The sequence below is a fragment of the Boleophthalmus pectinirostris genome, unplaced genomic scaffold (assembly GCF_026225935.1).
Source record: "Boleophthalmus pectinirostris isolate CB_2022bp ecotype Guang Dong unplaced genomic scaffold, ASM2622593v1 HiC_scaffold_17, whole genome shotgun sequence".
Classification (NCBI taxonomy): domain Eukaryota; kingdom Metazoa; phylum Chordata; class Actinopteri; order Gobiiformes; family Gobiidae; genus Boleophthalmus; species Boleophthalmus pectinirostris.
Genome location: NW_026571115.1, coordinates 3,495,681 through 3,511,500, shown reverse-complemented (window position 1 = coordinate 3,511,500; position 15,820 = coordinate 3,495,681). Strand labels below are relative to the sequence as shown.

Below are 15,820 nucleotides of genomic sequence, written 5' to 3'. Positions count from 1 at the left end.
AGATAATTTATTTCTGTTTTTTGTTTTCTTTTGAGGTCTGGTTTTTGCCTGAGTCTGAGTTCTTTATTATCCAATTATTATCCTGACCAATCCGCTTAGCAATGAACCAACAGACACCTTCAGTGTTTTAACTCACCGAATTAATGACATATCCGGGGTCAGCCCAGAGGATGATGGGTAAAATGCGCTCGCTCTTCGTGAAGTGCATGCGTTCAGGGAGCTCTTCTTTCTTATAAACGTGCAGATGTGGATTGGCCCCTTTTAAGGCGTTGTAAACCTTTTCCAACATCCCCGGTTTGGGCAGGATCATCCCACTGGGTCCATAGTCCAACAAATAAAATGACACATCTTGGAAGGAAAACCCAGGAATTTTAGAGAGTGTGATTTCTTGAAGGCCATTTTGGACCACTTGAGTCATCCCGTGGTCGGCTGTGATTATGATGTTTAACCGATCTTCTAAACCGTAGTTTTTAGCAGTTTGCCGGATGTATCCAACCGTACGATCGACTTGCTTCACCATCTCATGAACTTCTGGTGAGTTTGGGCCGTAGCGATGTCCAGTTCCATCCGGTTCTCCGAAATACATAGAGACAAAATCCAGATCTTGGTCTTTGAACCAGCTCATGACCTTGTCCGTGTTTTCTCTCCAGGCGGTTTCGTTCTTGTAGTTGTACATGCTCGGTTCCACCTCTCGGACTGAAGCGCTCTCTCCGTTGTAGGTGGACGCGGTGCCGGGGAAGTGCAGGGAGCCGGCTTTGAGACCCTGGAAAAGATTAGGAAAAATAACACTGATTAAAATTGTTCTTGTAATCTGAAGTAATCTGTACACAGTTTATTTTTTGAAACTTTTTGTTTGCTCTGAGCTCAGTTTTTAACATCGTATCATGGGATTTTAATCAACTAAGAAGTGCAAAGGACACAAGTAAGGGACTGTTGGATTGTGTGAAATGAGCTGTTTGTTTTGAGACTGTGCAAGAGGATAGGTAAGGAGCTATAGACATCTGAAGTGCTTCAAACTTTTTACACCATTTGTGGCAACAAATGTGGCAGAAGACCTTCCAGAGGAATTTCTTTAAGGGAATGAACCATTTCCTCACCAACCGAAACACCAGAGTGGAGGAAGAACAAGACCTTTGCTGTTGTGTCCATTCTGATCACCCGACCTGACCAGCAGAGCTCAGTGGTGTGTGTTGCCCGAGCAGCCGCCCAACCCCAGGCTGATCACATGACCGCGCTGACCAATCAGGGCTAGAACTGGCTAAAAGCAACTAAAAGTTTTTGAACTGAGAAAAAAGTTATGACCTAAAAATAGTCAAAAATCACCACAAGAACCAACGTTTATGAAAGCTGTAGGTCCCTGTCAGCCGAACACAGCAGTTTTTAGGTTTTTTCATTGCAAAGAACCGACCACTAGTCCGACTCATGACAAGTTTAATGTAGCATTACTCTATCCAGATATTTTTATACATCCACGCTGCAAAATCTCCTTTTTACATAAATAATGTGTGCATGAACCTGTAGTCAGACCTGTCTCTGTGCAGTGATCCAGATGGGCAGAGGGCCGTTGTCCCACCACTCGTTCTTGAACTGGGTCTGATAGTACGGCAGCTTCTGCGAGGTGACCGGGTCGAAGAACATGTTGTGAATCACTCCGTGGTTCTCCACGTACAGACCTGAGGAGCACAGGAAAAGCTCAAAAACACAACATCAACTACTAAACCTGGACAAGACAAAGACTACAGGACTAGAGCAAGACTAAAGAACTAGACCAAGACTCAAGGACTAGAGCAAGACTAAAGAACTAGACCAAGACTCAAGCAAGACTAAGACTAGCAAGACTAAAGAACTAGACCAAGACTCAAGACTCAAGACTAGACCAAGACTCAAGGACTAGAGCAAGACTAAAGAACTAGACCAAGACTCAAGGACTAGAGCAAGACTAGAAAGCAAGAACTAGACCAAGACTCAAGGACTAGCAAGACAAGACTAGAAAGACTCAAGGACTCAAGACTAGACCAAGACTCAAGGACTAGAGCAAGACTAAAGAACTAGACCAAGACTCAAGGACTAGAGCAAGACTAAAGAACTAGAGACAAGACTCAAGACTAGACTAGACTAAAGACTAGACAAGACTCAAGGACTAGACCAAGACTAAAGAACTAGACCAAGACTCAAGGACTAGAGCAAGACTAAAGAACTAGCGCAAGACTCAAGGACTAGACCAAGACTAAAGGACTAGAGCAAGACTCAAGGACTAGAGCAAGACTAAAGGACTAGACCAAGACTAAAGAACTAGACCAAGACTAAAGAACTAGACCAAGACTCAAGGACTAGACCAAGACTCAAGGACTAGACCAAGACTCAAGGACTAGACCAAGACTAAAGAACTAGACCAAGACTCAAGGACTAGAGCAAGACTAAAGAACTAGACCAAGACTAAAGGACTAGACCAAGACTTAAAGACTAAAGAAAGCAAGACTAAAGACTAGACCAAGACTCAAGGACTAGACCAAGACTCAAGGACTAGAGACCAAGACTAACTAGGACTAGACCCAAGACTAAAGACTAGACCAAGACTAAAGAACTAGACCAAGACTCAAGGACTAGACCAAGACTAAAGACTAGAGCAAGACTAAAGACTAGACAAGACTCAAGGACTAGAGAGACAAAAGACTACTAAAGACTAGACCAAGACTAAAGAACTAGACCAAGACTCAAGGACTAGACCAAGACTCAAGAAAGGACTAAAGACTCAAGACTAAAGGACTAGACCAAGACTAAAGACTAGACCAAGACTCAAGGACTAGAGCAAGACTAAAGGACTAGACCAAGACTAAAGGACTAGACCAAGACTAAAGGACTAGACCAAGACTCAAGGACTAGAGCAAGACTAAAGGACTAGACCAAGACTCAAGGACTAGACCAAGACTCAAGGACTAGACCAAGACTAAAGAACTAGACCAAGACTCAAGGACTAGACCAAGACTCAAAGACTAGAGCAAGACTAAAGGACTAGACCAAGACTAAAGGACTAGACAAAGACTCAAAGACTAGACCAAGACTGAAGAACTAGACCAAGACAAGACTAAAAAGACTAGACCAAGACTCAAGGTCTAGACCAAGACTAAAAGACTAGACCAAGACTAAAGGACTAGACCAAGACTGAAGGAGTAGGCCAAGACTAAAGGACTAGACCAAAACCCAAGGACTAGACCAAGATTCAAGAACTAGACCAAGACTTAAGGACTGGACCAAGACTTAAGGACTGGACCAAGACTCAAGGACTAGAGGGCAAATAAACCTACACCTTGAGAACTAAACTGAGCTCAAAATGCTGCATATAACAGGAAGCTGTCATTGATGGATATTTAATTCTACTCTCACCTCATCAATGACATACTGACCTCAGCAGCAGAACTGAGACAGGCTGAAATTTAGATTAACTTGAAAAAATGAATCTGAATTGAAGATAAAGAAAGTGTGACGATTTTGGACAAGGTTTTACCCCAAACACTGGAGATTAGAGGAATTTAATTTCAAGCCAGTTTAATTTGTGGGAGTGATTTTATAGAGAAAAACAGAAGAATTTGGTCTTAATCTTTATTCTGCTGAAATTGTTCATACACAAATTTTTCCTTGAATCATAATTTTTGTCTGACTTTAGATATAGGTCTAGAGTCACAGTATACCTTTTTGGTCATATTAAAAAAATAAATAAATAAAAAATCTCCACAAACCTAACTCCTTTTTGACCTAGAGGAGGGCCTCTTCCTTTGGCTAATCATCCTATTTCCATGGAATCATGTGTTACTATTTATTTTATGATTAGTTATTATTACCCGGTCCCTGAAGGGTTCACCAGGTTTTGTATTCACGCTGTGTGTGTGTGTGTGTGTGTGTGTGTGTCCGTCCACCAGTGATAATTAAACCATTTATGGACTGATTGTCACCAAAATTTGGTACGTGGTTCAAGCCCTCATTCCCGATGCCGCAAAAAAAAAAAGTTTGGTGATGATCCGAGGTCATTTGAGGTCACACGGGTCAATTGAAAGGTCACACCATTATGAAGGATAAAGGCAATTTCAGCAATTTCTGAACCATCTGTTGCCTAAAATATTCACCCAATCATCACACAAGTTGACACACACATAACCAGGTACACTGGATGTTACAGGTTGAAACTGGTCAAGGTCACTTGAAGGTCAAAGTAACCAAGGTCAAATATGTGTTTTTGGTCATAACTCCACGAAGGATGGAGCTCGAGCAACAGGAGTGTCTCAAAATCTCAGAAAAAATATGATCTATTTATAATTCTATGAATTTGTATAGTCAAATATGAATAGTTTTTGAGATAATCACTAATTATAACAGTTTGTTTCTCTTTCATTGTTGCCGTTAAAATTCTAATTGGAACAAAAATAATTGGTTCCAGTGTTGATGTCTCTGATTGAGCTTGTTCAGTTTTTTCCTCCAGTGCCTGTCAGGAGCTTGGACCCTGAGCTAGTCTTGACCAGAACTACCTCAACTGGAAGATTTGTGCATGTTTTTGGGTTGATAGTGGCACACGCACAGGAAACCCACCCAGACATTTAGACACATTTTGTGCACAAAAAGACTCCCGAACCCGAAACCCTCTTGCCATGATGTGCAGGCACTAACCAGTGAGTGATGGAGCAGATCTTTACCTGTGAGCAGAGTGAAGTGCGTGGGGCTGGTGATGGTGAGGTACGGAGGAGTGACGTACTGAGCCTTCACTCCGTCTTTAACCATCTGGTCCAGGTTCGGGGTGTCCACATAGCGGTCGTAATCCCACCGAAACCCATCGAACGAAATCAGCAACAGCTTCTGCCTCTGCCTGCTCACCGGCGACGCCAACGCTACGGAGGCCCAGAGGAGACCCAAGACCACCGGAGCACGCATTTTCAAAAACTGACTCTAGTCCAGTCTGTTTCCAGTGTCTTTCCTCCACAACTGCCTGATCCTTCTGAAGCTCGGAGCTCAGATCCTGGTTTATCTTATCTACTTGGGAGTGATCATCAGATGTTTATGGCACTTTTATTAGACTGGTATAAATCCTTTAATGTTCAGTCTCTTAACAGTGAATAGGCTAATTAATACTTCAATCAGGAAAGACTAAGACATGTGAGATAAGTGTTATGAAAAGTTTATGTAAGGATTAAACAGCGAGGGGCAGTGGTTTACACGGACTGGGGCGGAGCCTGGAACACCACGACGCACAACACATGCATTAAAACTGGGTGATGCACTGGTCTGATGTGTTTAATCCGCTTATACCATGGTCCCACCAGCTGAAAATAGTTCACTTTTAAATTCAAATCCTTCTGGCTGTCCATGGATGTTCAAGGCATTAGTCATTTCAGTTTGAGTTGAAGCTCATCCCTCCTGACAGCAGCTCGTTTGTTTACCTATTGCTATGGAGATGCTCACAGTGTAGATATATCGACCAATGATTAACTACTGTCAGATAACTGCGGTTATACAAAAATAATGCATTGCAGCCTCGGAATTCTCACTGACCATGGTATAATGTCTGGATGAACTTTGACGTTTAGATCCAAGCAGGTGACAATTTGCGAGTTTCAGCTGACGTCATTGTTATTAAAAGCCCGCGTTGCATGCTGGGAAATATTTTGGTCAGAGGCAAGAAACACGATAGTGGTCAAACACAGTGTGTAACCTCGTGTATTTCTCCCTGATAATGGTAAATTCCTGCTGCATTATCAGATGCACAAATAGAAGCACGGAAGAAGGAAAATGTCTTTTTTGTATTCTGAGTGAAAAGAACTGCTAACGGCAAATTTAAACGGCTTTCAAACATCCGCAGAGCAAACGTAGAAGATCCTAACAAACCGTGGACTCCAACAAGTTCAACAACACATCGCGACTCTTGGAGGTTTTCATCTTTTCTGCTGTGAATGGCCCAGGAGTTTCCACCAAGTCATTGTGGATATCGCCCAAGTGAATATTTAGTAGGGGTGTGCAAAAATATCGGAATATCGATAAATGGTGTCGTTTAATGTGATGATACATTATCGATATCGTGGGCTACTGTATCGATATATCACCAAGAGTATTTTAGGTGTGTTTTACTAAATAATTTTGTTACAGCTACAGTTTTGTTGCTTGTTGAGTGAAAGGAAACTAATTTATACGACACATTTGACATTTTCACTGTTTTGAGGATTAAAATGTTTGTTTCACATGAACTTTGCACAAGAAGTGGTTTAACAAAGACTTTTAGTGTCACAGCCATGATTTAGCCTTTATTTTTTATTGAACCGTATCGAATCGATTTGAAATATATCATATCAAATCGAAAGTGCACTGTATCGAGATATGTATCGTATCGTGGCCTGTGTATTGAGGTATGTATCGTATTGGCAACTTCTTAATGATACCCAGCCCCTAATATTTGTCCAGGTAGTTGGTGATTCCGACCCGAAGTTTGGTTTGGTCCACCTTTTGTCGGGGTTGAAAAGGGTGATTTGTCGTCTGTCGATGCTTATGACCAATTTCTGGTCAAATGGTCTTGGGTCCTCTGCCGTTAAGAGTGGATAAATAACCAGGATCAATACCCTTTACGTGCTTTCTCGCTCCGTCCGTCATGTTAAATTAGTGTTTCTTGCCGCCGACCAAAATAATTCCCAGCATGCAACGCACGCTTTTGTAAACAATGAACCTCACCTATACAGTAGAGATGTCTGAAGTTCCAGTAGTTTCCAGTAAATTTCCAGGTAAAATGCCAGAAGACTCACACATGGTGCAGTTCCTGAACATTGCCGGTCTCCTTTTGATTAGAGCTACCCGTCGATTTGAGCTACCTACCGCTACAGGGCATGCACACAACCCCCAAGAGCTGTTTTTATTTATTTATTGATTTTTTATTATTTATGCATTTATTTTGGGCAAGTACAGATTTACATTCATATACAATGGAACATATAACATAAGTGAAATCATAATAGAAATGAAAATAACAACAAGAAATTATTATTATTATTATTATTCGCCCAAAAAGGAATGGGAAGAAGAAACTGTTACGGTATAAATGCCGTCGATTTGAGCTCCCGAGGGAGAAGTGGAGTAATATTTAAATATTTTTTAATGTGTATTGGTTTTGACCAGTTAAACATCAACATGCGCTTGTTACATTTGCGGCAGAATACCTACGTTAGATGATTGAAGAGTTTGGATTTAATATTTGGTTTTATCGTTATCGTTTTCATTGCATTGCATTTTATTTTATTTCCATGTGTAGAAGACGTAACTTTATTTAGAAAGGCATTGTATAAATAAATTATCACTATATTATAATAGGAAATTCACTCTGTAGCCTATGATATTAGCGTTAAATATTATAAATTTAATGGTATTTAATATAAAGATTTCAGTGTTTCCAGTCATTTCTTTCTCTTATATAGTGGGAGCCTTATTTGATAGAAGATAATGTTCTGTCAATATGTGCTTCCTTTAGTTGGAGTCCTATTTGAGCAGAATACGGCAAAATTAACTATACAGACTCATATAAATTAATTGAAATTTGGCATAACTAAGGTATAAAGTGTGATCATCATGTGCAAAAAGCATCAAAGCCGTGTCTAATTGAAAAAATAAAAAAAATAAAATAATAATCATAAAACTGGGGAGGTTAGGGTTAGTGTCAGGCTTTATTGGATCTATACAAATGTACACAGAAAAAAATTATGTAACTCAGGTGTCAAATCCTGACCCGCCTGCCATTCTTTTCTCTCCATTCATTCATGTATCTGCACTTCCGCTCAATACATGTGGTATTTTGTGATGTTCATGCGAGGTTTCGGATCACACGCTCACGTACGCCTGTTGGCCAATCAGATGCTCCCATTTCATGACATCACACGGTCATGTGATCCGGCGCTGCCTATCGGGTTTCCTTTATCATGCCGCGGTGATTCAGTGAGGTCAGATGCAGTGGGGGCGCCAGACCAGAGTTGTGCAGCAGGAGCCGTCGGCTACCGCGTCCGTTTCGTCCGTCATATGGGCTTTATGCAACGATAAACATGGAACTGTCCAGGTTTCTTGAACTGAATCTGATGGCGAGCTAAAGGAGCAGGTCTAGAGTGTAAAAGACTGTACTCAGCTGAAAGGACTGATACCTCTCCTGCCAGGGTCGGTAAGGGGCTTCCTGCAGTCCACACAAACTCTCAACCCACACAAACTCTCAAACCCACGATCACTTTCCCCTCCACATGGACTGAACTCTTTTCCACTCATCTCAGTACAAACATCATAACCTAGATGCATGTTACTCATGAACTGTGGGAGGGTTGGGTTTAACACTGGATTGTGTTTGTTGTTGTTGTCCTCTCTATAGCTGTGCTGGTAATAGCACTGCTGGTCAAACACTGTATTTTTGTGTTTGGTATTTGCTGTTGAATCTTGGATTAAGAGTGTACCACTATTGTTGTTGTCACTCTAATATTTGGCCATACCAGATTGTCAAATCCTGCTCTCGTCAGATCTCAGAAACTCAGCCTGGTCAGTATTTAGATGGGAGAACGCTGGGAATTCCAGGTGCCACAAGGGGGGCCAGTCACAAAAACTGTTCTTGTGTCCTTAAACAAGACACTTCACCCACATTGCCTAGTATGAAAGTGGAGTGTGTGTGAATGTTAATGGTGGTCGGAGTGCAGATTGGCAGCCCTGCTTCCGTCTATTTTTATTCATTTATTTTTATAATTATTCAGTATTTTACCAGGTAAATCAGTGAAGAACACCTTCTCATTTACAGCGACGACCGGGCCAAGAGGCAGAATAAAACAGAAGCACAAACAGAAAACACTCACACATAAAATATAACATGAAACAGTGAATAGACACATAAGACAGTGAAACATTTGAAGAATAAAGATATAAAAGTGTTAAAAGCATGTACAATTGTCCTGTTAAATACTCTGGATGGAGGTTTTCAAATTTGACAGAGGTAAAAACGAACTAAGTTTTAGTTTTAAAGTCTGTTGAAGGTGGTTCCAGTCACTGCTGCAGAAAACTGAAATGAGGAGCGTTCCAAAGCTGTGTGGCTTTAGGAACGAGCAGGGTCATGTATCTGTAGGAGTGCTATTCCCTCACTTACCACCACTGAGTGTTGAGTGAATGAATAATGAACTGTAAAGCACTTTGGCTGTATTGAAAGGTGCTGTAAAAATGCAATGATTAATTAATTAATCATTTCAATATGTGGTACCAAGCTAAAGACAGTTCTCACTCTGTGCTTCCTCTGTCCCTGAGCGATATCTACTCTACTACTTGGATCTACTACTAGCTACTACTACTACTACTACTACTACTACTACTACTACTACTACTACTACTACTACTACTACTACTACTACTACTACTACTACTACTACTACTACTACTACTACTACTACTACTACTACTACTACTACTACTACTACTACTACTACTACTACTACTACTACTACTACTACTACTACTACTAGACTACTACTACTACTACTACTACTACTACTACTACTACTACTACTACTACTACTACTACTACTACTACTACTACTACTACTACTACTACTACTACTACTACTACTACTACTACTACTACTACTACTACTACTACTACTACTACTACTACTACTACTACTACTACTACTACTACTACTACTACTACTACTACTACTACTACACTACTACTACTACTACTACTACTAACTACTACTACTACTACTACTACTACTACTACTACTACTACTACTACTACTACTACTACTACTACTACTACTACTACTACTACTACTAACTACTACTACTACTACTACTACTACTACTACTACTACTACTACTACTACTACTACTACTACTACTACTACTACTACTACTACTACTACTACTTCTACTACTACTACTACTACAACAACTACTACTACTACTACTACTACTACTACTACTACTACTACTACTACTACTACTACTACTACTACTAAACTACTACTACTACAACACTACTACTACTACTACTACTACTACTACTACTACTTCTACAACAACAACAACTACTACTACTACTACTACTGACTACTATTAGCTACAACTACAACAACAACAACAACAAGTACTACTACTACAACTACTACTACTACTACTACTACTACTACTACTACTACTACTACTACTACTACTACAACAACAACAACTACAACAACTACAACAACAACTACTACTACTACTACAACAACAATAACTGTTACTACTATTACTACAACAACAACAACTATTACTACTACTACTACTTCTACTACTACTACTACTACTACTACTTCTACTACAACAACAACAACCACTACTACTACTACTACAACTACTACTACTACTACTACTACTATACGATCTATAAGTATTATACCCATTACACAAACCTGCTACATAAAGGTCGCTCATTTCGACGGGGCAGCGCATTTCGACACAACACCTGGAGTCAAACGCAGAACCTTCTTGCTGTGAGGCATGAGGCGGGAAAAAAAGCATATTTACATGATTGTCTCGAGAGCTGATTGGCCGAGAAGCAGATGCAGCAGTCTGTGATTGGCTGACAGACGACAAGAGCAATGAACTTGGGGAAATATCGTTCTTGGTTGTATCCGCGCTTTAGTGAGTTGTTTATTCTCTCTGTATCTCTTGTGTGTCACCGTCTCTGTTTGTCTGGGCCTGCTGCGCTGAATCATCGACAAAACCGGGCCAATGACATTTTGATGGCTTTCACCTTGAGTGGGGATGCCTCATGATTGATCTGACACCTGCAAAATGAACAGGAATATATCTGCCTCTCCGGGGACCAAACGCAAGCTAATAGATGAATTCATTTTAATAACTCCGCTGTAATGTATGTTGGCCTCAGGATAGTATCTTTGCTTCAGAATTGATTTTTTTTAGCAATGGGCGACAAATGACAAAGTTAAAATGGCTGCAGCGTCGAAATCTAATCTTATCATCGCACTGTTCATATTTGTGAGAGCGTGTCCTTGGCGCGGGTTCAAGGGAATTGACTAATCTGGACAATGATAAGAGATAGCACTCGTAAGCTACAATTTGACTCATTTAAATTCATTACCTTTTGTCGTGTTAAAGTCCATAGGCGGTGGGCTCCTGTTCAGAATGACATTACAGTAAGGAGAAGTGATACACTGACATATAATTGCGATCGCGGGTCATCTAATTTAATCAGTTTCTAATGTGTTAAAGGGTTAATATTATGCGCCTTTCTGATCTCTGTTCAAATGTAGTTTCCTCATCCAAAACAGACCTGAAGTTCTTCTTGTTTCATTCATGTTTAACCTGCAAATTCTGCATATTTAGGCTGAGTTCTTCTTTCTATTCCACCTTCTTCCACTTTCTGCATTTCCCTGTGTTTTTAAGCTCTATTCACTACAATCGTTTGGATAATTTCAGCCCTAGAATTGTGAATCTCCGCTGAACTAAAGGTAAAAGGAGCTGCTTCATGACATCACAAGGTGGAACAGAGCATTTTGAGCTTTGGAGATGTAGACTGACTAACAAGAAATAATTACTCAAACTCAACTCCAGATCTGTTTTTGATGAGGTAATGACAATATAACATGGCTTAAAGCTCACAAGAGTCCATTTGGTGCAATAAAGGACCGTTAATCAGTTTCTAATGCGTTATATGGGCAATATAACCCACAACCTCCTTCCTGAGAGGAGACGTGATAACCACTCTGCCACAACAACACAGGGAGGACATGCACAGTCCACTCAGAGAGATCAGGAGTCAACCTCTTTAATGAGAGGAGGGTCAGTTCAGGAGATCTCAAATGTAAACATAATAAAACTGCTCATCTTGGTTCAGTGAGGTCAGTCGGCTCTAGCACCCTCTTGTGGTTGCTGTAATAAATTCAATTTGTCAACTAGACAAAAGTTTATTTAGTTTGAAAACGTTTCAGATCATTCAAGCTTCTTCTTCAGTTCTGGTCAAAATTCTAGTGGACACTGCCTTATATCTGCCTACAATGAAACTCCTCTGAAACTAACACCCTACTTGTTTACTGTTTCTGTTTGTTAACTGGGCCTATTGAACTTGCACTGAGTGAGGGAACATATTAGTAGAATCATTCAGGGCTGTAATGAGAACTCTGGACCTGACCTGGCCACCCCGATTGTTTTCTTTGTTTGTTTTGATTTAGGTTTAAATATGGAGTTGTAAATCGGAGACAGATGATGTCTCAGGTCTCTGTTTCTGTTCAAGGATTGTCTGTCTTAACAAAAATAGCCTTTTTAACTTTTGTCTCGAACCGATTCTTTTCTCTGGCTCAGATCTGTACCTCACTATACTTGAAGGAGTGTCCCGTGGTTTTTAGGTGGAGATGTACAGCAGACAGAGGTCCTGTGTCGCTCACTCATCTGTGTTGGTATTTCATCTTGTGGAGTGGCTGTTTACTGGTTTACTGATCACAATATGCCATACTGTGGAATATTCTAGACAAAGAAAAAGCATTTCCAGGAAGACAAGAAGGAGGAGGCCATGTAAGAGTAAGGTTTGTGAAGAAGCAAGCTCGCTCACAGTAAAATTTTGCACACTGTTTGATAGCTTTTTTCAGTCTTATAGGTTAAAGCAGACACTGGCCCCTACTGCATGATGTCACCAGCTGGTTCTCCATTAGCATTTTTGTAAAGTTCACTCACTTTCACTCGACATGTTATTACAGGTGCATTGTGTAACTTTTCTGGTGGAAGATCCATCACCTGCTTTATATGTATAAAATTCCAGGTGATTTCATAGCTTAAAAATACTAAGAAAACCAGGCATTCTGACTGTGAGTGGGGTCGCCTCTCCACAGATCTGACCTGTAAACTTGGTTTGGTTTGGTCTTCATGAAGATAGAAAGGTTTAATAAGGATCTAGTACACCAAACACTCATTCAAGGAATCTGGGTTTCCAAACTTCTTCTCCTTACAGACTTCTTGGGGCTGCGTTTTTCACGAACTTGCTCGACCTTCTGTTCTGATGTTGATGTTGGTACCAGATCCTTTAGCCCTGCATAAGATCCTTCCCCTTTACATTTTTTGGTACCAAGTCCAAATTTGTTTGCCAGCTGGTGAAGTTTTTCCAAGTTTTGCATTGAAGGCTGCACAGTCTTGAGTGAGTGTGTGCGAGCAGATTCCAAGACACAAAATGACTTCTCTTTGGGAGTGAATGACTCAACCTGAAAACAGAACAAAAATAAAACATTACATATAAAATCCTGATCTGTTTCTGTACATTCTGTGAAAATTTGAGGTTATTTCAACAAGAATTACCAAAATTACTGACCTGCGAAATCATGTCAAAGTTTTTGGGACACCCTGTACATATATCTGTACTGGGACAAGACACATTTTATTCAAATACATAGAAAAAAAAGGTACAAGGCCTTTCAATCACTTTCACTAAACATGTTATTACAGGTGCACTGAGTAACTTTTCTGGTGGAAGTTTCCATCGCCTGCCTCATATTTAAAAATTCCAGGTGATTTCATAGCTTAAAAATACATCAAAAACCAGGCATTTTGACTATGAGCGTGGTCGCCTCTCCACACATCTGACCTGTAACTTGGTTTGGTCTTCATGAAGACAGAAAGGTTTAATAAGGATCTAGTACACCAAACAGTCATTCAAGGAATCTGGGTTTCCAAACTTGTTCTCCTTACACACTTCTTGGGGCTGAGTTTTTCACGAACTTGCTCGACCTTCTGTTCTGAGGTTGATGTTGGTACCAGATCCTTTAGCCCTGCATAAGATCCTTCCCCTTTACATTTTTGTTTGCCAGTTGGTGAAGTTTTTCCAAGTTTTGCATTGAAGCTGCACAGTCTTGAGTGAGTGTGTGCGAGCAGATTCCAACAGACTTCAAAATGACTGTTTGGGAGTGAATGACTCAACCTGAAAACAGAACAAAAATAAAACATTACATATAAAATCCTGATCTGTTTCTGTACATTCTGTGAAAATTTGAGGTTATTTCAACAAGAATTACCAAAATTACTGACCTGCAAAATCATGTCAAAGTTTTTGGGACACTCTGTATACCTGTATTGGGACAAGACACATTTTATTCAAATACATAGAAAAAAAAAGGTACAAGGCCTTTCAATCACTTTCACTAAACATGTTATTACAGGTGCACTGAGTAACTTTTCTGGTGGAAGTTTCCATCGCCTGCCTCATATTTAAAAATTCCAGGTGATTTCATAGCTTAAAAATACATCAAAAAAAAGGCATTCTGACTGTGAGCGTGGTCGCCTCTCCACATATCTGACCTGTAACTTGGTTTGGTCTTCATGAAGATAGAAAGGTTTAATAAGGCTCTACTACACCAAACAGTCATTCAAGGAATCTGGGTTTCCAAACTTGTTCTCCTTACACACTTCTTGGGGCTGAGTTTTTCACGAACTTGCTCGACCTTCTGTTCTGAGGTTGATGTTGGTACCAGATCCTTTAGCCCTGCATAAGATCCTTCCCCTTTACATTTTTGTTTGCCAGTTGGTGAAGTTTTTCCAAGTTTTGCATTGAAGCTGCACAGTCTTGAGTGAGTGTGTGCGAGCAGATTCCAACAGACTTCAAGACTGTTTGGGAGTGAACGACTCAACCTGGAAACAGAACAAAAATAAAACATTACATATAAAATCCTGATCTGTTTCTGTACATTCTGTGAAAATTTGAGGTTATTTCAACAAGAATTGCCAAAATTACTGACCTGCAAAATCATGTCAAAGTTTTGGGGACACCCTGTACATATATCTGTACTGGGACAAGACACATTTTATTCAGATACATAGAAAATAAATCAGGTACAAGGCCTTTTACCTACGCGACTATAGTAGCTACTGCTTTAGCCTGATTTAATCTGCTTAACTCCTCTGCGTTCTCACAGCAGGAGCTCTTGTACTCTCTGCTGGTGTTTAGAAACAACATGGCTGACATAATTTAGCTTGTTTCTTACACATACAATATTTAAAGTGATACAACTTAAAACACTAAAACACTAAGGTATCCAAAAGTGTTAGCAAACCAGAAAGAATAATTCATAACATCTCTCCTTTGACCATATTCCTTCACATTTTAACACCACGCTGGGTTTGTTTACGTTTTATTCTCAAAAACAGTTTCAGTTTTATCACAGATTCAGGATCAGACCTCCAGCTGAGTCTCCTGCCGCTCGCTCGACTTGTGGATGTAGAACTGGTTATAAGGCGTTCATGCATTAACTGTTTTTCACATCAATATTTACAGCTTACAACAGGCACAACAAAAGAACTGAATATAGAAGACAGACGGAGAGAGGAGATTTATTCTACTTCACTACCAATAGATAAAAGAAAAACAAAAAAAATGGTATTCTCACAGTGAGCGGACTGGCCTCTCCACAGATCTGACCTGTGTGTCACCTTCTCGACCTGAAAAAGGCGGTTTGTCATCTTCAGGTTGATGTAGAGTTCTTGGGGTCTTGGTCATGAGTGAGGTTGTGGTTTACTCCTGGTTCAGTCCTGGTTTGGTTTGGTCCTGGTTTGGTCCTGGTTCGGTCCTGGTTTAGACCTGACCTGGTTTACTCTTGGTTTGGTCCTTGTTCAGTCCTGGTTTTGGCCTGGTTTACTCTTGGTTCGGTCCTGGTTTGGTCCTGGTTCAGTCCTGGTTTAGACTTGGTTTTACTCCTGGTTCGGCCCTGGTTTGGTTGTGGTTTGGTCCTGATTTAGTCCTGATTTAGTCCTGGTTTGGTCGTGGTCTGGTCGTGGTCTGGTTCAGTCCTGGTTTGTT

At 40.3% G+C, this 15,820-nt stretch overlaps 1 protein-coding gene across 1 annotated transcript in view; it reads right to left on the bottom strand.

The window, feature by feature from the left end:
• The window catches only part of LOC110173529 (ectonucleotide pyrophosphatase/phosphodiesterase family member 7-like), a 25,201-nt gene extending 20,281 nt beyond the window's left edge, over positions 1-4,920 (bottom strand). Inside the window, exons 1-4 of the mRNA XM_055152668.1 lie at positions 4,686-4,920; positions 1,528-1,673; positions 137-763; positions 88-94 (exon numbers count right to left, since the gene is read on the bottom strand). Coding sequence (XP_055008643.1) covers positions 88-94; positions 137-763; positions 1,528-1,673; positions 4,686-4,920 — 1,015 coding nt within the window. The remainder of the gene's footprint in view (positions 1-87; positions 95-136; positions 764-1,527; positions 1,674-4,685) is intronic.
• Positions 4,921-15,820: the final 10,900 nt, after the last annotated feature.